This window comes from Nomascus leucogenys, chromosome 22a (genome assembly GCF_006542625.1).
Source record: "Nomascus leucogenys isolate Asia chromosome 22a, Asia_NLE_v1, whole genome shotgun sequence".
Classification (NCBI taxonomy): Eukaryota; Metazoa; Chordata; class Mammalia; order Primates; family Hylobatidae; genus Nomascus; species Nomascus leucogenys.
Window position 1 is genome coordinate 66,919,595 of NC_044402.1, and position 24,246 is coordinate 66,943,840.

At 39.3% G+C, this 24,246-nt stretch overlaps 1 protein-coding gene and 1 non-coding gene across 2 annotated transcripts in view; both read right to left on the reverse strand.

Moving 5' to 3' along the window:
• Positions 1-227: 227 nt before the first annotated feature.
• OPN5 (opsin 5) overlaps positions 228-24,246 on the reverse strand; it is a 44,027-nt gene continuing 20,008 nt past the window's right edge. Inside the window, exons 5-7 of the mRNA XM_003254193.2 lie at positions 18,122-18,363; positions 14,785-14,842; positions 228-2,602 (exon numbers count right to left, since the gene is read on the reverse strand). Coding sequence (XP_003254241.1) covers positions 2,594-2,602; positions 14,785-14,842; positions 18,122-18,363 — 309 coding nt within the window. The 3' untranslated portion in view covers positions 228-2,593. The remainder of the gene's footprint in view (positions 2,603-14,784; positions 14,843-18,121; positions 18,364-24,246) is intronic.
• On the reverse strand, positions 3,032-3,194 carry LOC115832646. Its single transcript, XR_004028166.1, has one exon. It is a non-coding gene; the product is annotated as a U1 spliceosomal RNA (small nuclear RNA).

Below are 24,246 nucleotides of genomic sequence, written 5' to 3' on the forward strand. Positions count from 1 at the left end.
AGCAAACCTGACATATAGTGAGTGCCTGGCAAATGTGGTAAATACTGTCTCTTAACATTTCTTCCTCACAATGTAAATAGACTCTCCTGGAAATAAAGAATTCCAGACTCAATTAAGTTTGGAAGATACTGCTTTAAATTAGTTCGTAGGTGAAGAACCATTAATGTATTCACGTATGGTACAACTCTTCAAAAAAGAGAGATGATATCTAACACTTGCCTAAAACATTTGGAGATTAGAACACGTTATTTTTGTGGTAGTTTTGCAGGACTAGGTTTCTGGGGATCATGCTTTGGGAAATCTTGTTCTCACAAATAAGATATTCATAATATTTTGATGAAATCCCAGGATCTCATTTGTCTCAAAATAATGGGGAGAGATGGGGAAGGAAAGAAGTGGATGAGTGTCAACGTGAACCACAATACGCTACGGGTTGATCATTGTTGAAGCAGGATGATGGATACATGGGAGTTCATCATAGGATTCCTTCTCTTTTGTACATGTTCAAAAAATTCCATTAAAATTTTTTAAAAGATATTAAACAAACCAGATATATATATATGTATACACACATATATGTATTATATATACCTACATACATGCTGTATCTTAATACATACACCAAACTCTAAGAGAAATGGCTAATCTCCCGAGGTCTACAGACCCACTCAAGCAAAAGTAAATCATCTGCTTCTTTCACTAACTTGGCAATGAAGCTCTTCTCACACTTCAGAGCCTAATGAGGTCAACTGTGGTGAATGGCAGTCAAAGGAGAACCCAACTGGGTCATCCAGAGGCGAGTATCGTCTCTACTCATGTCAACCTTCTTCCCTTCTTCCCCATAAAGCCTTTTACAGAAAAAAATACTGGAATAGAAATTATATTTTTAACTTAATTTTTTTCTGTCATATTCCTGCCAGATGTGCTACTACAGTCAAAATCAGCCAAAGGTTTTGACAGGAGGAAAAACAGAATCAGTTCCTGAATAACAGAGACTTGAATCACCAAACATTCAACGGATGTGGTACAACAGTAGTTTTGACTTGAAGACTCGTGTTCATCTGTCATTTTAGCTGGAACTGTCTTTTGGGAGTGCCAAGGTTCTAGCTGCCAGGGAATCCCAAGGATTTGCAATTGGCCTAGAACCCATTTCACTTGCCAAAGTACCTAATTTATTATATTAAGAAAATTCTCTCTCCTTTTCACTAATCAACTATCACTTTTTGGCTTTTTAGACAAAAATTCTCCCTAACTTCTCTCTTGTTCTAAATGTTATGATTTTAACCATACCTCATTACTTTTTATTATGCCCAATTAAAGGTACTTGCACATTTGCATCATGTCTTTCATGGTTTAAACTCACTTTGGCACATTAACAAAATCCTATGATTGTTTATTTAACCTTTAGAAAGTTCACAGATAGCTAACCTACCTGTCACCAAGATTTGTGTTTATGCATTAGGCATTTCCCAACTGGACCATTTCACAGACTCCTGGCTGGCCCTTCTCATTCATTCATTATGTGTTTACAATTCACACATGCTTAAGTTTGTTTCTATTCTCTAAATTTCCCCTTTCCACTCTCCCCCTGGCCTGGCATAATGACTTTCTTCTTTATGTAAGAGTTACCTTTGAAATTAAGGTAGAGTCTTCTTACTTTGTTTCTGTTGCGTAGTTTCCAACAAAGTAAAAAGAAAGAAGGAAAAAAGCTATTTTATTGAATTATGGGGATAATTTCAATCTCATTTTTACCAAAAAAAAATTGATCCAGGTTGTCTTAGCTTAACCTCATTCTTCAAAGACTTTTGAGAGGAAGCATCCCAAGGAGCTTTAAGCAGGAAAAAAAAACACATACACAAGGAAATAATTCAATTTCAAGAACTGGACAGTTTCTGCCTACATGGAACTCACATCTGGGAACCTGCAGCTGGGCTGAGGCAGTAACCTACACATTAACTGTAGTAAGAATATTTGGGGAATAGAAAGCCCACACTCTCCTCACTGAAACTGGAGCTGGCCTGGAAAAACTTGAGAGGTGCTCAGATGCTGTGGTAAAGGCATCAGGGACAAACCCTACTGATGATGCTTCTTATGAGTGAAAGATCCCCCTGCACTGCTTTGCCAGTCATAAAAACAGATTTTCACCAATCCACACTCACCTCTGCCCAGTACATCATCTGCAATAGAACAAATCAAATTACAGATGTGGAGTGTAGCTGCTCCAGTCAGAGACATGCCTGATCTCCTTGAATCAGGCTTTCCAGGCCAGCTTTCACAAGCCCCAGTTCAGAAGAAAGTGAGGTCCTTACTGATGAGACTGAGGTGTGCACTGCAGGATGTCTAAAGCGTGGGATTCTAGCACTCTCTAGTTGTAACTCTGCCACTATACTAAAGTGAGATAACTCAGCTAAGATACTTGGATACTCCTAGAGTGCATCATTGTTTTGATATTCCTTGTGAATTATTTTTTCCTGACAGGGTAAGCGGAGTGGAGGCGAGAAGTCAGAAAAATAACATTTGTAAGCTAATTTCTCTGCATGTGCCAGATGCTGTGTAAGCACTTCAGATGCACTATTCACAACCAGAACATTTGTTATTCCCACTGTAGAGAAGAAAAAATTGAGTTTTAGGGTGAGGCACACAGCAGGTAAGTGGAGAAAGTCCAAAACTAAATTCAGAGCCTAAACATACCACACACACACCAAAAGAACCAGGATTGTGATGGACACTGTCACTGAGATGGCTTCTCTCAGAACCCACAGAGTCCTCTTTCCAGGTGCATCCCGCCCTGTTCCCTTCCTGGATGTTCTAAAGGCCGCAATTCTAATTCAGGCTCCTTTCTTACCTATAGAATCTCCAAAGTCTCCCGATACATATCCTGGTCTTCTACTCCTAAGCATTGCCTAGAATGAAATGCAACCTCCAAAGACTAACCTGTAAGACCTTGCAGGATCTTCTCCCTACTCACCTGTACTGCCTAATTTTCTCCCATATACCCTTCCTTTTTATTTTTTAAGATTTGCTTTTTTACCAGAAGAGAGCGTGAACACAGTCCTGCACTACCACAAATTGTGCAGTAGAGTCTCCCATATTTGAAGGTATCTCAGGGATCAGTACATCTGTCCTGAAATAGATAAGGCTTGCCCTGGGAAAACAATCTTAGGAATTGTGGCATCTCCCTGCCAGGTACGTATCTTCTCCCACATACCCTTCAATCCATCCAATATAAACTTTTGTCTGTCTTCCAGGGATGACTCAGCTGGGGCTTCTGGTTATGTCCCTCCACCTCCTTCTATGCCTGAAAACTTAATCTGTTCTTCAAGCTTTTGCTCAAATAGCGTTTCCTCCTTAAAGCCAAACTATCTCGCCAACCCCTGACTCTGCCTTTTCTGTTTAAGTATAAGCTCCTTGAGGGTTAAATTTGTGTCTCATTCGACATCAATATGCAGTCACATACTGGGCCACGGCCACATAACTAACCAGAGTCAGAATTCAGTTCTGATGACTCCCTTAGCTATGTTCTTTTCAACAAGTATGTGGCTTGGGGCTTTGCTGAGATCACAGCAGGATTTTATGCTATTTTCTTGTGTTATTCAGAGCAACCAAGGCCAACTGTACCCCTCAAAGGTGTGTCCTTTGCAACTAGGAGAGGAAAGTCTTATCCCACTTTTGGATTATCTAGAACAGATTAGCTTGTGGAGTTGTGAAGACTGAAGACGTCGTTTGGAGGATTTGAACAACAGAAGTGAAGGAGGATAAAAACAACCAACCAAATAACATTGTTTCACAGTATAAAAAAAATCTGTAATGATGTTCATTCATGAACAAATTTTTATTAGCTCTCACGGCCAATCTGCCTACAGAACAGACTCCGTCATGGAACTACACTGCCCTTCTTGCCAGGCTCCACAGCACTCTCATTTGGCAAGACAATTTCAAATACACCCTGTTACATACCAGCCTCTTCATCTCAAGAAATACAAATTCCAACCAACTACTCTGGATGTGCCTTTGAGTTTCTATGGAACTAAACTGGGCACCCATTTCAAAAGTGGCTGTCATGTTTCATTTCAGAGTAAAAACTGGGAAATTTATTGAGCAAGAATCTGAATTAATCTAGGACAAAAGATAGGAAGAGTACAGTTTTGGGTGTGAGGAAAATATTCTCTATCTCATGTCAATAGCCTAAGTCATATTTTTTTCAATAAGGAAAGGCAGTTCCTTTCTTCTTGCTAGCCACCATCCACATTCAATGAATAACAAACTCTTGTCCGTGTTTATTTCCAAAGTACTTCCAAAATCTAATTACCCTCTCTCTGCAGCCCAGGTACCAGCATTCAGACCCTTAACAGCCCTCATATGGACATATTTTCCCTGGATTTCTTCTTAAAACTATCCTTCAATGCTTCTCAAACTGTGGAGTGTATAAGAGTCACCTGGAATAAGAATCACCATCACCTGCTTTTTTTTTTTTTTTTTTTTTTTTGAGACGGAGTCTCACTGTCACCCAGGCTGGAGGGCAGCGGCGCCATCTCAGCCAGCTGCAACCTCCACCTTCTGGGTTTAAGCGATTCTCCTGCCTCAGCCTCCCAAGTAGGTGGGACTACAGGCACGTGCCACCACACCCAGCTAATTTTTATATTCTTAGTAGAGAGGGGTTTTGCTGTATTGGCCAGGCTGCTCTTGAACTCCTGACCACGTGATCTGCCCACCTTGGCCTCCCAATGTGCTGGGATTACAGGCATGAGCCACCACGCCTGGCCTCACCTGCATTTCTTAAATGCAGATTTGTAGCCACTATTCCACAGACAGGCGGATGTATGAGGTGTGAGTGGGGCCCAGTGATTTACATTTTAACCAAGCATCCCATGAAACTCTAATATAGGTACTTCAAATGCTACATTTTGATGAGAACAAGGACAACATTGGCCTGAAACTATAGGATTTAAAATAAAAATCTTAAAACAATTTACATGTACTAAAATTGCTCACATATTTTTCCCACAGTCAACTGGAAACAGTGAAAATTATTGACTGTGATGACATAAATGTTCAAAGACCTCAGTGAATTGACTCCTTTCTGTCTCTTACCCAACTTCTCAGAGCCTCCAGAATAATACTGTGCCAAGACATTGTGTGCTCTTCCTCACAAGGCTCTCTCTGGTTTTGAAGACCCTCCTAGAATTTTTTTCTGGCCAACTTCCATCGGGGATTGCCTCTTCTAGCAATGTCCCTGGGTTCCATCCCCTCCCACACCCATGTGGCTTAGGAGAGCCCTCCCTGTGCAGTTTCTATCATAGCATTCCCCACAAGGTAGTGAGACTATCTACAGTTGACCCTTGAACAACACAGGTTTGAATTGCACAGATTCACTTATATATGTGAATTTTTAAAGAAACAAAAGTTACACCAAGTGTGCCTGCCTCACCTGCCTCCCCTTCCACTTCCTCCATCACTTCTGCCTCTGCCACCCCTGATGCAGCAAGACCAGCTCCTCCTCTACTTCCTCATCCTACTCAACATGAAGACAATAAGGATAAAAGCTTTATGATGACCCACTTCCACTTAATGAACAGTAAATATATTTTCTCTTTCCTATGATTTTCTTAATGTTTTCTCTAGCTTACTTTATTGTAAGAATACAGTATATAATACATATAACATACAAAATATGTGTTTATCGACTGTTTCTGTTCTTGGTAAGGCTTCCGGTCAACAGTAGGCCATTAATAGTTAAGTTTTGGGAGAGTCCAAAGTTATAGGCAGGTTTTCAACTGCATGGCTGATTCCCTTAACCCCTACATTGTTCAAGGGTCAACTGTACTTTCTTATTTGTTTTTCCACCACACCGTGACCTATTTTCATATAAGGAGCATGCCTTATTTTTTGCCTAGCTTTCTATATAGGAAACACTCAATAAATAATGTCTATTGGAATTTATCCTCAGATGCTATCACACCCCCATACAACTGGTTCCCTTATCCGATAAACCAAGTTAGGATTTGATGCCCCTGGTCTAGGACCTCCCGACTCCCTTAAAAGGAATAGAAATCAGCTCTAATTTCTCATCTCAAGTGTAAATCAAGCAAGGAAATAGAATTATTGTAAGAGACCTAGAGTGGGATTTTAAATCAAGCGAGATGAAAGAAGAAATCTACATACAGAATAAATCGGTCAACCATATAGCAAAGTACTAAGAGTCACAGGCTGTAGAGGCAGACTGAGAAAGCTGGAATTCCAGCTCTTCCACTGACAGGCTGTGTGATTTTGAGCAGGCTCTATAAATTCTCTGTGCCTCAGTTTCCTAATAGGGGACAAAGAATAACCCCTAAGGCTGTTAAAACAAGTCAAAAAGTAGAGCAGACTTCAGCAAAGTTTTCCCATAAAGGGCCAGAAAGTTCCTATTTTAGGTTTTGCAAAACTGACAGTCTCTCTCTCTCTCTCTCTCTCTCTCTCTCTACTCAAAAGGAGAAGCAGCTATAGACAATACGTAAACAAGTGGGCATGGTTGTGTTCCATTAAAACTTTATTTACAAAAACAGGCAGTGGGCCAGATTTGGCCAGAGGGCTGTAGTATGCTGACTCTTACATAAAACCAATGCTTCGCATATGTTAAACTTAATAATATTGTAGCTTTTATTATTTTGCTTGGAGGAATTTGCTTCCCAGCAAATAACTCAAGTTTCAACCCTTTATACAAACTTTAATCATATTCTCACTATAATGAGAACACATTTTGCCTATTTGTATTAATTGGAATCAATACAGAATGAGCTGACATCTAAGACTCACTAACTCAGAAGATTTCCTCCCATTCCTCATTTATGTTTGCATCGGAAATAAAACCAACAGGGTATTTTCTGGAATAATATCACTTCCCCTATAATTTCAACCATTCTGAAGCGCAGAACTTAATTTGAAAAACCTGTAAGACACTATAATGGGAAACACGCCAATAACAGCAGCAGCCTGACTAATGTGAATGGTTTTGTTCATTTGAAAATAATTTATATTGAATGATGAACTGTTAATAATTGTATTAAATTAAATTAAATTCTGACAACACTGAATGAAACCAAGGCACTAGACTACTGAATGTGGAATAAATTACTCCCTTTCTCCTCTCTAGTATCACATTTTTACTTATACTGTAATACATATATATATATTTCTACTTATACTGTTAATATATTTTATATATATATATATATTCCTAATTTTCAGAATTACTTAGAGATTTCTGACCAGCAATTCATGGCATTGATGCCACTACCCAGGAAATTTAGGGTGTCCTGGGGTGAGTTCAACAGCCACATATTCTTGTTGTGATTCTTATTGCGCTGCTAAATTACAAGGACAGTTACTTAACCACTTCTGATATTTGCTCCAGGAGCTAAAAATAAATTTTTTTTGAAAAACAAATTTAAAGAAGCCACACCTGCCTCCTTTTTGTACCAACTTTTGCAAGCGTATTTTTTTGGCAGGGTTTGTCTAGAAGAAGTTGTTGCTCTCCTCTGCCCACACAGTCCTCAGCTTATTAGATCTTCCAAATGTCTGTCTTCATTTGCAGGGCTTGGACCAGCAGCAGCTGCTGCAACCCAGAATGAGACAGGAAATTCTCTTGCTTATTGATGGTCTCAGACACTCACATTGCCTCCACTCTCCCTCTCCCTTCCACCATATTTGCGCAGCCTCAATACATTCCAGTTGCTCTGACACCTTGTCATGAACCAGTCATTTCTTACAGTGAAGTCTACGTAATTTCCCAGCTCCCAGCTGACCTGACTGCTGATTTTCCATGCCTGCCGAGGTACCTTATCTAACAATACCAAAAATAGCTCAAAATAGGTGGGTACGGTCATCTCTCACCTTGGAACACATTCCCATGCTTCGGAGAGATATCATCTTTGTGGAACGTGTGGTTTCATTGCCATCCTGAGCTAAGAGCCTCATCTGTGCCCCACACGCAGGCTGAACTGCAGATTGAGATTATCCTATGGATGAATGCCCTGCCAAATCCCCACTGGCAGTGAGTTTCTGCAAAACACTAGCTTGGATGTGTTTGTACAATGTTCAGGCCCAGTCCTACATTTAGAGAAGAGTGACTGATTCTCCACTTTCTGGAAACGTCGTGAGTAACTTGCTGCTTCAATGCTATTATTCTTCTTGACTTCCAATCATTTAAGTCATTTTATCAGCCTGGTCTCACACATGGCTTTGCTTCTACATGGATGGAATGTCAAAATGTGTAGATTCAGATCTATTCTGAGCAGTTTGAATAAATCCCACATGCTTGCTGACAAATTTGGCTCATTTTTCAAATGGATTAGGTGCTTTTTTCCCCCTCTGATTAGATTTTGTTCATTTTATTCATTTGGGTGTGTATATATGTGGATCGGGCAGCTATTGGAAGTGAATGCCACTTTCAAAGTAGAAAATACTTAGGTAAGTGTAACTCTTGGTATTAAGGAAAATACCCTTCTTTCTGAACAAATTATCTCTAAGTAGTCAATCCTAATATAGCTGTATCCGAAGAAATGCTGACTCACCCAACAGCTTTATTTTCCCCTTCCCTGGTTTCTTGAAGAGGTGAATGGGACTTTGTCCCTAGTGTTCCACTGGAGGCTGTCATCTCAGAATTCTCCCCGCAAGATAGCTGATGCCATCATCTCCCTTTGTCCTGAGGGTGAAACATACCTTAGAGAGTGTCCTGCTCACAGATCCCCAGTATCCAGGGATACTTTCAAGACTCCAAGTCCTTGCTCTTACACAGCTGCCCATTGATTAGGGTACTATTTCTCAGGACACCTCTGACTGTGACCACAGCCAATGGGGAAAGACTTAAAAACACATTAGTCTTAACAGAATCGTTGACTTAATCAAATTCAATGGGCAGCAAAGTCATCTTGCTAAATTACAGATTCTGATTCAGCAGTAGATCAGGCATGGGGCTGAAGTTCTTTTTTTCTAACCAGCTCTCAGGAGATACCCAAGGTCTGGGTCTGCAGACTACATTTTGGGTAACAAGGATTTAAACCACCCTATATACAACAACATCATACACAGACACTAACGAGTTTAAACTCCTAGATAAGCCTCCAAAATGGAATATTTTCTACTTTAAATACACTTTTATGTATTTAAAGTCAGAACTAGAGGTCTTGATAACTGAGAATTTCTGTAACTGGCATGAGCCTCAGTGAGAATTTCTGTTTCTGCCTGTATTCCAGAAAAAATCTATAGTAAGAAGGTGTGTTCCCATCTCAGCAAACTATCTAGTGGAAGGCTGAATATCTCGACCCTTTCATGAAAGCTAAATAGGCAAGGTGCTCTGACCCCCTTCTCCATCTCCAGTATGTCTCCCTGATGGCTCCCACCGGAGTGGAATAAATCTCTATTCTCTTTGGTCTCTTGCCACCTCCAATCGTGGCTCAAAAGGGCAAATATCTCTCATAGCATCTGTTCCTAACACTACAAGTTTCCTGTGGCAGAGCTACCAGTTGCTATTTCCACAGAATCTTAGTGTGTTTCTCACTTTCTCAAACAGCTTGAACATCTCCCAGATCTATGGTGACCAGACATATTGAGAAATGTCCTCCTACCTCCTCAAGAACAAGATTCACACCTATCACTACAAAACCCGCTTGGAATAATCACCTATTTCCTCTAATAGGGATGATAACAATAGTTTCCTTTTAATTTATATTTTCAGTGGGCCAGAACTGTCCTGAGAATCTTATAGATGATATATGAATCACAACAAATCCTAATGAGATGAGACTGTCCCTATTCCACAAGGAGGACAACCAGCGACACTGAGAGATCAAGTAATTTGCCTTCACAGCTGGTAAGTGACGGCACCTGAGTTTGAGATCAAGTCTGCTAATTCTGAAACTGTACTCTGAACTTCTATGTTGTGTCTCCAATGCTCTAGGTATCGTTTGGAAGAAAATGTTGTAATCCACACTGCCCCAAATCACCTGGCCAGCTCCATTTTGCTATACCCTGAGGAAGAAAACTGACTCAAGAAATTTTCCTTTTCTCAAACCAAACATTCAAACACCCAAAGATAACAGGAGAACATTGGCCTGGCAATGATTGAATTCTGCTCTAGAAGACCTTGCAAAAGCCCTATATTTCTCTCCTCATCAGGGGAACAGAGATATATGCAAATCAATTCCCAGGACCTCTCCTGATATTTTGCAGTTTCTCTCATCAAAGTAAACCTATAGGTCTTCATCTAAAAACTATTACAATTAAAGTATTCACAATATACAGAAAGGTCAAAACTTTGCCAAAACCCTCAAATCCCTAAGGAACTAAAAACACATCCTCCCCTTCTTTTGTATCTTCCAAACATTCAGGACAATGTATATGGCAGGTGCTTAAAAGTGCCTGAATGCAAAGCTGAATGAGTGAATGCAGTATTTGCCTATGTAGATTTGGCCAATGTTAAAACCAAAATAAAACAAAACCAACAAAGCACATGTATACCTGAAAGAATTTTTTCTCTCACATATGTTTTAAGTAATAGTTGCCTGTCTATTCCAGACCTCGTGGTGCATGTGAGGGTATATTTGTCAGGCTAAGGAAAGAGGGTTCAAAGTAATTGAGAAAAGCAGTTTGAATGATAATGGTTTGATTCAAATTTCTTAAAGTATTTTTAGAATATATCCCATGTAGTCCCATAACCTGATGAACAAATATGCTGAAGGTTAAATCATTTAAAAATCACAGAGGGTCACAGTGGTGACCAGGAATTTTTGCAATATGGCATCCACTAATAGCATGAGGCTTTGAGCAAAGTTTGTACTGACTGAGGGCACGCCCTTAAATGTGTTTTCTTAGCAAATTCCCTGTGGGTCTTATATTTCTTGCCTTTTGCCCCATTTTAACAGAATGGTCAACCCTTTGACCTCCTGGACAATGAGGTCTGGCTCCCTCTCTACAAAATTAGTTATTGAATCAAAGACTGATGCTATCTCTGCTAACCTTTTTTCTTTAATGACATATATCTTCATTCTATATATAATGTTCTCTGACATTTTGGCAGCCTTTAAGACATTTCATTATGCCAGCATCATTGATCCCTACAGTAGCCCACTCATCAGCTAGCTCCGACTCTTCCTCTTTCCCTCTCCTTTCCTTTGTCTTTTCTCCCTCATTTGCACTAACTTAATGGAGAAGCATTTTTATTCGTAGATTTGTGGCTCAGGTTGCTAAAGGTCATTAAAGGCAGTGGTGGGAAATTAAATGAGATAGATTTTTGTAATTACCATTTCAGTTCTAAATAAGCATAATGCTTGATTCTTTCCGGGGTGCAAACCTGAAAATACATTTCTAAAAGTCAAAAACTTGGATTTTACTGTGAAATATATTCTTATTGCTTCATTCTACTTGGAAAAACTTAAAATATATTTAGATTTTATGATGATTCTTGAAATCCAACTTTTCAAGTTAGTAGGGCATTTCTACTCTCAATTTCCATTTTACAAATTTATTTACTCATTTATTTGTTAACAAGATAGGCCATGTTTAAATGAAAGTCCAGGGATCTAGGAGTTTACATTCTTGATTTAATACTCTAGCTCATGTTTCCATATCTCCCCCAAGTCATTACTTGTTTGATTTCAACCATTAACTTTCCAAGTGTCCTTTATGCATCAGGTACTGGGCCAGTTATGAGAACCCAAAGGAGAAGAGCCATAGCTACAAGCTCAAAGATTTTGCAGTCTTTTTCATAACCCTCCGAGACATAAAATGCAATATATCTTTTTTAAGCTAAAATTGAATTTGTAGATGTGTTTGAGGTCTGTATAGAGTTTTCTCAAATCATTGGAAGCCACTGGGGAAGCAAAACCCACTCAGGAATTTATCCACTGACAGTCTTATGTACATGAGCCAAACTTCAATGACTCCTTGCTTTTTCTTCCTCCATTCTATCCCAAGGACAACATCTCTATCAATTCTGGTGCCTCCCAGCTCTCAGAGTATTACCCAAAACAATGTAGAACCAAAGCATGGAGGACTTAAATCATATTTTTCAAATTGATAGCAGATATTAACTCTAGGATCTCCTCCAAAGCTCCTACAATTTAAACTCTTTTTTTCCTTTTCACTATGCTAATTTTTCTTATACATGCATTTATAAAGCCATGTTAAAGACCATATTCCGGTGGAACAGTTAAATGAGTCTATTTTTAAACAGTTAAACTATCTGTCTTCAGGGACGTTTGTACAATGTTAATGTTAAATTCCACCTTCTAGACAAATCTACACCAACCTGAGTGTTCTTTTCTCCTTTTCTTACCTACACCGCCATCCATCATCCACTTCCACAATCATCCCCTCACACAAAAGAAGAACAAGGAGAAAAAAAAACCTCCTTCACTTCACTTTCTTCAGGTCATTTAAAACCAGCAATTTCTCTTTTAGCATTCTTGTCCTACCTGCTTCACTCTGCAACTCTATAATCTATAATCACATCATTATAATGATATAATGATATAATCTATATATCATTCAGTATGACTTTAGATTATTTTTAACTACCTGTTTTGAATATCTTTACCTATGTTGCAAATGCTCCGCGTTCGATATATTCTAAATATAATTCACCCTCTCCCCCATCCCATTCGCTTTCCTGTATTTTTCGCCTCTGTAGATACCATTATCTACATCATTTCCTAAGCAGATGGCCCCAAGTTATCCTCAACTCTTCTTCATCTGTGTAATCAATTACCACTTTTTTGTCACTTTTTAAAATATTTTAAACCTAAATTTTCATCTTCATTTTTATTGCCATTTTTTAATTCAGGCCTCATAAGTTGTAATTTTGTTATAAAGCCTCTTAACTGGTCTGCCAACCTCTAATCTTGATTCCCCACTCTCATGCAGACAATCCACCTTCCACACTGCCACCGGACTGGTCTTTCTTCCCCAGCCTAAAATCATGAATGGTCTCCCTATCACCGTCGTGGTAAAATCCATATAACAGCATAAACAACAAGGCCTTTGGAGTCTGATTTGGCTCCTGCCAGACTACCACTCTCAGCTCCACTTCTGACCACCACCACTCACCTTAATAATAATAAGAGCAGTTGTTAGCACACAGGGGTGCTTCTCTATCACCGGCATAGTGCTAAGTGACTTATGTGGATATTATTTCATAAGCCTCACAATGACCCTGTGATACTATTGTTATTATCCTCATGTTTCAAACTTGCCAAAGGGCACAGAGGAGGGGTGCAAACCTGACTGTGCTTTACAGCTGTGTCCACCTCTATCTGACGTGCCACATGCTCTCACACCTCTATAATGTACATGTCTGCTAAAAAGTTCCTTGCTTCTCTATTCTAATGACAATTCTGCCTCTTCTTTTCTCCAGAATTTGATAGGCAGGCATAAGCCCCAAGCAGAGTTGTTGCTTTTTGTTGTTGTTGTTTTAATCATAGAGCATGTTTTCCAACATCTATTTGGCATTTATCTTAAACGAATGACACACATCAAGTCATTCCTCATCCCACACCCCTGACTGACAAAGAACAAAGACAAAGGAACTGAAGGTGCCATGTACTGAGGTTGAGCCTTGGAGGAGGGTATGATTCTCTACAAACCTTCCAGTGGAAGGAGTGGAGAGATTATCAATGGTGTGAGTGGGGCCACCCTCTTCCCCTTTTCGCTGTTCTTGCTGGTAGTTACCAGTAAGGCAGAATCACAATTGATGAGCAAGGCTTAAGTTCATAGCAGAAGGGGAGGTAGATGGAATAGAGAAGCATAGAGAACATCTGTCTAGTCATTTAATTAAAAGAACTGCAACGTAGATGGCCCTGCTTATCAGATTAGGAGAAAAGATAATAGACAATGGGTAGAAAACCTATTTGGACATAGTATCCACATGCCTTCTCCTTCCAGCAGCTTTTAAAGGGCAGGAATCTGTCTTTGAAATCACTCCATCTCATTCATATCTACGTCTCTTTACCTATCTGCCTCAAAAGGTGTTTGTTTAAAAAAAAAATGAACAAAAGAAATAACAAGCTAACAAAGAGCAAAGAGAAGAAACAACACTTACAAACACCCATCTTCACTAAATTCACTTCTTTAGCAATTACAACTCATAATGCCCTGTTACATCCACTGTTTTAGTAAGTAGAGCTTAATGAGAAAACCCACGTGGGTAAAATTATCACCAGCGGAAATTACAGTTGTCTTCAAATTTAGAGATACAGGAGAGTTTTCCACTGAGTGTTTAAGGCAAAACCGATTTCCCCAGAGGACTCCTTTGTGGAATCACTGCCATCAGAGTATGAACCTCCCCCAACATGAAAAATGGCTGTGAGAACCAAAGTACCTACCAAAGAGCCATGGCCCAACATACATGATTGTCCACCTAAATGAGCCCCAGAAACTGCCTCCCTAACCCATTAAGAAACAATAATGACAATGATGTAATAAAATTAAATAACTCCCTAATATAAAACTTCTCAACATTTTTCTCACTATCTCACACTCAATTCTGTTTGGCATGACAATAGGTTTTAAAGTACGAGAAAAGAAAGTTCCAGGGATGCTCATCCTGATAATATTCCTTAAATTAGTATCCCATAATCTAGTTTCCATTTAGCCATTGGAATTTCCCAGCAACCCCTGGCTTGAGGAAAACTGTACAAAATATAAAAATAGAATATAAAGACAAAAGTGTGGCCACAATCAAATGTTTACAGCAGTGAAGAGGCAAATAAGTGAATACGTGTGTCCATAGTGATGCTGTATCCATCTTCATACCTCTTCATGAATTTCCAGCACAGCAGAAGACTTCCTGACTGTGGTTATGGTGTGCAGCCTAGATATAGGAGAAGAAAAATGCAATTTAATATCTACATATACACACACATAAATACATATATACATATACATACATATGTATGTGTCAAACTTGACTACCATGAGGATTATGTGCACAAATCTTGAATTAGCAACAGACAGAAAATAATAATTCAATTTGAAATATTCAAAGTCAATGAATTATTTGGGCAGAGTTTTCCAAAAATAAGCCACTCATTTACAGCACATTTCGTGTGCCATCATGAGTTTCCTGTTTTCTAGAACAAAATTAATTGCACACCTACCTGCACTATATACGTAGGCCCTTCTGATTCACCTACTGAAGGAATGTTCTTTATGAAGACAGCATTGCAAGCCAAGGCGGTCAGGGGAGGTTTGATTATGATAGCAATGCAGAGTTTGCAGCTTTGTTCTCCCTTGTTATCTTCACTCAGTACCAGGAATGCAAATGACTCCATCCTTCACTGCATACCCCCAATCAAATGTTTGAACCCCCAGTGCCTTTTGAACATTTCTTCTCTATTTGAGATAGGCCTAGCATCTGCAGCCTCTTTCCCCTGTCACTGCCCATAGGTGGCCACACTGGTCTCTGTGTAGGCAAAGGCCTATGACTCCATGAGCTGTACTGCCAGTGTCTTCCTTTCTCAGCCTCTGGTTCCTTAGCTTTCAACAGTGTACAAGAGAGTCATCTGGGAGAGGTAAACAATTAAACAACGGAAGCTCAGGACCAATCCTGACAAAGCCAAATCTCTACAGATGGGGCCCAGGCAGCAGTCATTTTTCAAAGTTCCCCAGGTGTCTCCATTACACAGCCAGGGTGGAGCAGTGCTGTTTACAAAATATGGGAGACTACATCTGGACACCCAGGTGTAGGAAAGAATAACATTCCAGAAAGAGCTCTTGGCCACATTTGTTTCCTTTGGTTCACCAACTTCTACCAAAATCTCAGGGGATTCAATTCAGGAGGAAAAAACGAGTTTAACTTTTAATAGACTGTTAAAATTACCCAAAATTTATTTCCACAATCCCATATTCAATACATTAGCTTTATTATTTGATTTCAAAATATTTCCCAAGAGGGTGTCCCCTTATAAGCAAAAACATTTCAGGGCTCAGAAAAGAAAAGAATAAGGATATTGATTAATCCAGTTTAATTCACTTGTTCTGCTTTGTGCAATAATTCTAAACTAGCTTCACATCACTTACCCTTGCTCTGCAGTCCAGCAATTACTCACTTGCATAGCTTCTTAGCAACAACAAAGAGAAATGAGGTTTCTTTTTGGCTACTTTGTAAAGATAAAAAGAAACCTCTGGTGGCTACCATCCACCCTTCTGCTCTTCTCTGAAGCAGCACCTTCTAAAATCTACGACTCAATATCTCTTCAGCATTCCTTCCACAAAGAGGTTTCAACCTCTAGCACCGAAGGGCTCCTCACTGCTTCAGCTCTACCGCCTGCTTTTTCCCCTGAAAGCTGACCCTCTAGAGAAAAGAAATAGCACTGTCCTCCTCCAGCAGAGCAATTGCTATATTTCGTATAAACAGCTAATAGGAACCAGTGAACCGAGCTGTCTCTTGCCTGACTGATTTTCCCAAAGGTCCGTGGCCCTAAGTCACTTTCTCCCACATAAATTTCCCTCTTCCCATTGTTGAATATTGAATATTTATGGGCTGCACACAGTTGTGAGTGAATGTACAGAACACAGAGGCAGTCTGAGGCAAAATTATGAGGTACGTGAAATATGCTTGCAGTCATTCCTGTCAAACTCCCATCTCCTTCAGAGGAAGAAGTGCGCCATTACTTTCTCCCACAACTGCTCTATTAAAATTATTCTCTCTACCTGCATTTGTAACAAAATGTCGATAGCCGATGAGGACATAGTGTTATTACTTCAGAAAGAGATGCGTTTTAGCATTTGGATTTAACTGTTCAATTCAACAGCAAAGGCAGTAACCACCAAAAAATATGAAAGCACTACTAACAATGGTCCCTTAGATCTTTTCACACATCAATTTTGCTTAATTCTACAACTTCAGGAGATGGGTATTGTTACTGTTTATTCCAATTCTAGGCTCTATGTAGTTAATTTGTTCAAAGATACAGAGCTATTGTAAACATATTGTAAACAACTGAACATTAAATACTGGTCTTCTATCTTCAAATTGTGTATCTCTTCCCCTGTACCACAGCAATAATGATAATACTACCTTTTATTTGTGACTTTTTGTCATCTTTTCATTTGATCCGTGGTGAGGAACCTAAAGTCCAAAATATTTGTCACTTGCTCATGCACAGTGAAAGAACAAGACAAAACCCACATCTTCTCATAGCTAGTCCTACTTTTTTCTCTACTGTCTCTTACTTACTCAAGGGAAGAAGTATTAATAAATATCTAGAAATCAAGTAAATAAGAACAAAAAGCACTGAGACCAGGGGCCCTCTCAACACCCCTCACCTCAGACCATGAATTCAGGTGCCTCTTCCACTTTTTACTGCTAATACTGAGCCTGAGTGGACACAGAAGACCACCAATAACCCCCAAGTCTTTACTCACCCTGAGCCTTTTGGGCCTTTAGGAAAAATGGTACTGGATTCCCAAACTCTTTTCATTGTGTAGCACAAATAGTATCAAGCAAGGAGGATACGTTTTGAAACCCAGTAGACTTGAATTTGAATTCTTCCTCTGCTACCTTTTGGCTGTTCAAACATGGGCAGCTTACTTAACTTTAACCTTACTTGAACCTCAATTTCTTCTTCTGACAAAGAAAAAGAATAACCCAAGGCCCTTGTGAAAATAAAATAAAAGAAACCTGCCACAGAGCAGAAATGTCATCTCCCTTCTCGCCTTCCTTCCTCTGCCTGCCCAACTTTTATGCCCTTAGCTAGTGGTAGTGATGTGCCAAACAAGAGAATCATTCTATTGTGAGATCAAAGCCATGTGAAACAGTACTCTTGGAATACAATGGATTTGGTCCCAGATATGCAACGTACGAGCCATGGATAAATAGTGGTTGTTGCTCAAATGGACACATCTCTGTATCTTAGTTGCTCCAGGATCAAAAAAGAATCACTTCTCACTATCTATCGATGTCATACAACTTCTACATAGCTGATTACTTGATTTCAGGAATTTTGATAAACAGAAAATAAAGTCCTTCCTACACTACTCCTAGGCGATGAGCTTTAACCCTAAGAAGACAGCACATCTGAGTACCTTGAACCCTGCTGGATTTTGAAACAAAGAGAGTGTAATTCATTTCCAGCTTCTGAAGTTTTACCTGAAGCCTTCCAGAGACTTCTTCTTGGTTGCTTTCAAACCACCAGTTTGGCAACAGGCAAATTTGTAATCAATAACTTGGTAAATGATGGGATTGTACATCGCTGCAGATTTTGCAAGTAGGGTTGGCACCACAGAGAGCTGTATGGGAATGGAGTCTGGCCTTCCAAAAGCTGACCACACAGACACCACTGCATAAGGAATCCAGGCAATCAGGAATCCAGCACAAATCAACATCGCTACCTGATGAGGGAAAGCAACAGAGAAAAGAAGCAAGACGACTGGTAAAGGACATGAGTCTGAAACGATGGATATGGAGAAGGATCAGGTCACCTCTCACAGCCAAGAAAGTCTGTCATTGTTTTCACTTACTTTGTACATAGGAATCATTTCATATGGACTTCCGAGAAGTTCAGCCAAAAGAAGTGATTACAATTTTTTATCCCATCTACCACATCCTATCTAGTCTCCACTCTACAATTTGAATGTACCCAAAGACCCAAAATATAACCCTCAAATAGCTGTCAGATTATGCCTCCATGGGGCAGGAAATCATAATATTTCTGGACCCACATTCACTTAAAAACCCACATTCACTTAAAAACTCGATGGAAAATATATTCACCTTGATGAAATTTTAAATCATCCATATTTGCCTCAGGAAACAGAAATTCTGCCCTAGTTTGAAATTCTAATTTGCATTTTCAGAAATTTCTATTAAATGTTATTTCTTTTGACTCAAATTTTTCTCAGGTTTGAGACTCAGATAGCGGAAATTCACCAGGTACATAATGTAAAATAAGTCATTCAGATTCAGCCAAAGTGGCAGAGTTGTATGGAACAAGACTTTTTCAGAAAACACTTTTCACTCTCACAAAATTATAATCACCTTCGGGGCCTCTTTATTTTCAGACCAAAGAATAATTAGCAATAGGGTTTTAAATACCCTCACAAGTCTCTCGCCATCTGCAATTCAGTCCCTTTAATAATGTAGTCCTAATTAGTGCCGTGTAACTCCCTGCCTGACCCCTATGCATCATCTCATTTCAATTCAACAAACTCTTTTTAGCAAGTGCTTTGTGTAAGACCCTATGCCTAGTGCTGTGGGGAATACCAGTAAAACCTAGAGCCTGAGTTGTATCCCTCTAGAATACAAATAACTACAGTACGAGGTTGAATATGATTTAAGTGGCAGCTCAGAGGAGGACACATGTACATTCTATGGGGCAAATTGGGGCGTTTCTTTTTTGAGACGAAGTTTCGCTCTTGTTGCCCAGGCTGGAGTGCAGTGGTGCAACCTTGGCTCACTGCAACCTCTGCCTGCCATATTCAAGCGATTCTCCTGCCTCAGCCTCCCAAGTAGCTGGGATTACAGGTGCACACCACCATGCCTGGCTAATTTTTGTATTTTTGTAGAGACAGAGTTTCACCATGTTGGCCAGGCTGGTCTCGAACTCCTGACCTTAGGTGATCCACTCACCTCGGCCTCCCAAAGTGCTGGGATTACAGGCATGGGCCATTGCGCCTGGCCTATCGAGGAGCGTTTCAAAGAGGATGTGCACCTTGGCAAGTAGAAATAAAGAAATAGTGGTGAAACAAATTAAAGGCATAGACAGGAACGTGAGAGGTCTGTATAGGAACCAGTGAGCAATTCACTGCGGCAGGAGAAAGCAACAAAGGGAAGTGAGGCAGGAAAGAAAGATTCAGGGTTTTGTATGGCATTATTGAGCTTGCACTTAATTCTATATTCTTTGAGACACTAGTAGGTTTTTGAGCAGGAAATATGGTGAGAGCTCTGCTTAGGAGGATTAGCCTGTAGAGTAAAATGGCGTAGAAAAAAATAGAAGGTAGAAAGATCACGGTTTATTCATTCAATCAACAAGTATTACTGAGCATCTTCCACATGTTTTGTGTGAAGGATAAAGCAATAAACAAAGGAGACACATCCCTGCCCATGTAGAATTTCTACTCTTAGCACGTTTGGTTAGGCAAGAGTCTAAAGAAGAAATAAGAAATTAGAGTATTGAGACTGACAAGTGAAATCAAAACTTTGGTTTTTATTTAAAACGTGTGCTATTTCAGGCCCTAATTGAGAAAGCGTACACTAACTTCAAAGTATCCTTACACAATGTTATCTACTAGGATATTCCTTCTGTAAAATAAATTTGAAAACTGTATTCAAATCTGTCTTCTGCGTAGTAGACATCTATTTGTTTTCGGGGGGGTTGTTTGTTTGTTCGTTTGTTTGCCTTTGTTTCCACCTTCCCAGTGTATCTCTTCTACCTTAACATCACCGGCACCCCTCAATCTGCTAGGCTGCTTTATGAAGTTGACATCATCATAGGCATCACATGACCCAAGTCTGACCAAGCAGAGGACTACAAATTCCTAGCTACAATAATAGGAATAGAGAGCAGCTCATGACTCAAAAGATCTTGATCAGACCCACCTTGGGGATTTTATAAAGGAGTTCCAGGAAAATTGGACTTTCCTATAATCTCTGAGTAAGGATGGAGCTATGCCAGGTATCACTTCCTTTTACCCCCCTCCCCCACTTCAAGAAGCAAAATAACAATTCCCAACATCAGGGTCATGACAAGTTCTAGAGAATCAATGATAAGGAGTGAGACATACAATGTTTTATTAGTAATAATTAAAGCAACACTATTTGTGAATGCCTTTTTTGTTTTAGACAGTTCATTGGATGTGTTTTTCCCATAACAAGGACATATGTGTGCACGTGCATTTCAGTACACTTTAGTGGTAGGCAGGAAATGGTCCACAGCCTTCGGTCTACTTGACCTGTGGAACAGCCTGTCTATGGGGTGTGTTTGCCCTGGGAACCCGCCTCTGTGGTGTGTATAAGAATGAAACATGGAAAATCTAAAGTCTAACCTAAAGTCCCAGGTTCTAAAATTCCACCCAAGAATTTCAGAACTCATCTCTTAACATTAACTGCAGCACACACACACACAAAAAAATTAATAATATCAATTTTGTTCCATTTTACAAATAGAGAATCTGAATTCCCAGGAAATGAATCAAGTGGGCCCAGATCTCCTGAATGACCTGCAACCTTGCTTTCGGTCCTTGGTCAAAACTCTCACCTGTGCTTAGCAGTTAAACTGTCAAGTCCCAATGTACACATGCAGCTCTCCCGTTGGACTTGCTTTTCTATCTTTCTACGAAGCTAACCCAGGAGAAATTTTTATTTGGTTATGTCTGTGTGACTTTTGCTTGTAAATGGAATGAATGCCTCAAGGCTCACAGCGAGGGCCTTCTTTTTCTAAATCCCAAATAAACACTAACTATAGAAATAAAGCTTGCTTTAGCAGATGTCTAGGGACTTAACATAGCTCCATCTTTGCTTCTTTGGTGAGTCATATGATGAGTTCACAGTATCCCAAAAGCTGTTTTCTGTGTTGCTGCCAAAGTCATTGACAAAAAATAGATTAGCACTTAGTCCATAATATTTTCTACATTTTACGTGTTTTCTACTTTTAGAGAAGTGTGCAATTGGGGAATAGGAAAGACTTAAAACATTTGCATTATGTTATCCTTCTTAAAAGGACATAGAAGAATTAAATATACTGCAGTTTTACAAACACATAGCAAATGAATCACTGTGGTTTTTCTGGGATTAGAATAAATCTAAATACTTTAAATAGAAGACTTAGAAATTGAGTTTAAAGCAGAAAGAGGGATAAAAGGCTAGATCTAAAAAGTACTACACAATGTTATTTATGTTTCTGAAGGGAATACAAAGTTAACATAAGGCACATTCACTTTCTGTAACCTTTCCATTTTAAATATACTCCACAAAATATTAAACATTTAAATGTAAAAACTATTTTGAGATACAGGCCACAAAAGTTTTCAAAACTTTCATGTTACACTCTGTTTTTGTCAGCACTTTCTACTCAGCTTGGAATATATTTAATCTTTTCATCAGCCTGTTTTTGACTTTCCTCAATTCTAAGTGTGTCTTAATTTTTATTTTCTAAAATCTCTATTCCAGATATCCTTAAGCCAGTTCTAACACAGGCTCCTGTACCCATCAACTTTTTCTAAGTTGTTTATTTTTTTTTTAATTACTTCACTTTTATTACTGCCTTTTTGGGTCACTGAAAAAGCAGTAAGATTTCAAATCCTAAATTAGACAATTTTCATGGGCGGAAATTCACAGGATACGTGTTTAGCTTCTACAAAAGAATCACACACATCTGCAACCCACTTCATTTTAAGTACATCATGCTACAGAGGACCAAGGGATATAGCCAGTTTCCAGTGCCAGTTCAAGCTGGTATTGTGTCACAAAAGCAGTGTTGTCTGTAATTGCTCAATTCCAATTAATTAACCAATTAAAGCAATAATAGAATAATGTGGTTGAAAGTAAATCCTCCAAGGCTATTCCTCTGGGTCTAATACATCTGAAGCATTCCAGCAGGTAAGGTTTCTAAGAAGGAGTTTCCCTCCTTTCAATGTGCTGAGGCAGTGTGGAATAGTGGGAAAAGTCATTGGCATGGAGATACTCTGAGTAACTCCATGACACCAGTCATGGTTCAGCTCGACTGACCAGTGTGAGTGGGGCAGAATCGCTGATTTTCTAGCAACAACTATTGCAGAGGGGGTGCCCAGCTCCTCTCTCCAGGATCCTTTGCCCAGATGCAAATAAGACTTCAGCTAACACTTGAAGCTGCATGCTACCTTGAATAATAAAATAGATAAGAAGATACAGAATTGATGTGAAAATAAGGTTGAAAAAGAGAGATGAAATAAGTTCCCCGTCAATAACAAGACTGAATCACATTACAGAACTAATTAGACTGGGGATAACAAAGATATTTCAGTGGCTAGGGTGAGATAATGTTCCCAGGAGAGCTCACCTGTATGCATTAGGGAACAGGAAGAATGCGCGTTCTGCCTCTTCCAGGAGACAACACACTTGACAGGAGCATGCGGGTGACAAGATTTTGTTTTTCTAGCTTGGGTCTAGCTAGATTTGATTCCAGCCAGTAAGAAAATAATATTAAAAGACAGTAATTCCAGTTATGAGACTACTACCTTCCACGTATAGAGCCATCTGTCGTTGAGTGATTCTACCAGTGGCAAGCAGGAAGGGAGGGAACTTGACAACTGTGACCTACCTTCTTTGGTTCCCTCACATACACATACAAATAAGAGTGGTGACACTTACTTAGTCTTCACATTACCTTTTAAGAAATTAAGTAATTTGACAGCTTTGAGTGTGTCTAGTTGGAATTTCTTCCTTCCTTCTATTTTATCCACGGAATGATAATTAAGGTCAACTATCCTAAACCTTCCTCCATAAACTTGTAAAGAAAAAAATTTCTGACATCTTTGGTGTACCTTCCATCTGTTAACCCTCGTTGTGATCTAAGCAATAAACATGAATTCATACTTCAAAAAAAAAAAAACAAGAAAAACAAGAATTTCACACTTCCCAATTGCAATTTTCTCGAATCTTAAAATACCGCTACTCTATAAACAAGCAAAAGCTGCAACTGAAAAGAGAGACAGTAAATTAGGTCATGTCACTCTATGCATCTGTGTTTTGGAGTTTTGGTCCAAAACCGAATACAATATTTCCTGACCAGGCAGTGGCTGGCTTAAAGGACAGGAAATAACTTACAAGTATCTGGTTCAACAAAACAGGAGAGACTTCACTGTTAGTTATAGATGGTCCAAAGCCCTTGAAGTGGGGATACGCAGCTCGGAGAGGAGCAAATACTCAGGTTGGAAGGCCATGTGGTTCTAGTAACAATAGCTATTGCCAGAGACCTTTAAACAATTGAAAAAATCTAGTCATTTTCATAGACACTCAGAGTTTAGAAGGTAACTGAGATATCATTTCATTCTCTTCCTCCACTTTCTTTCACAGGTGAGAAAACTAAGGCCTAGCAAGATTAAATGGTTTGCTTTAGGTGAATTCATCAAGATGCTGAGTTACAAGCAACAGAAGTTGACTATGGGTGAGTGAGATAGAAAATACATTTATTTAAAGGATACTGGTTAACACAAAGTAACACTGGGAAGCTGCAGTTTACATCGAGATCAAGCAGAGAGAAATGCTACCCAAAACTGTGACTGAGAACTGGTTCTGAT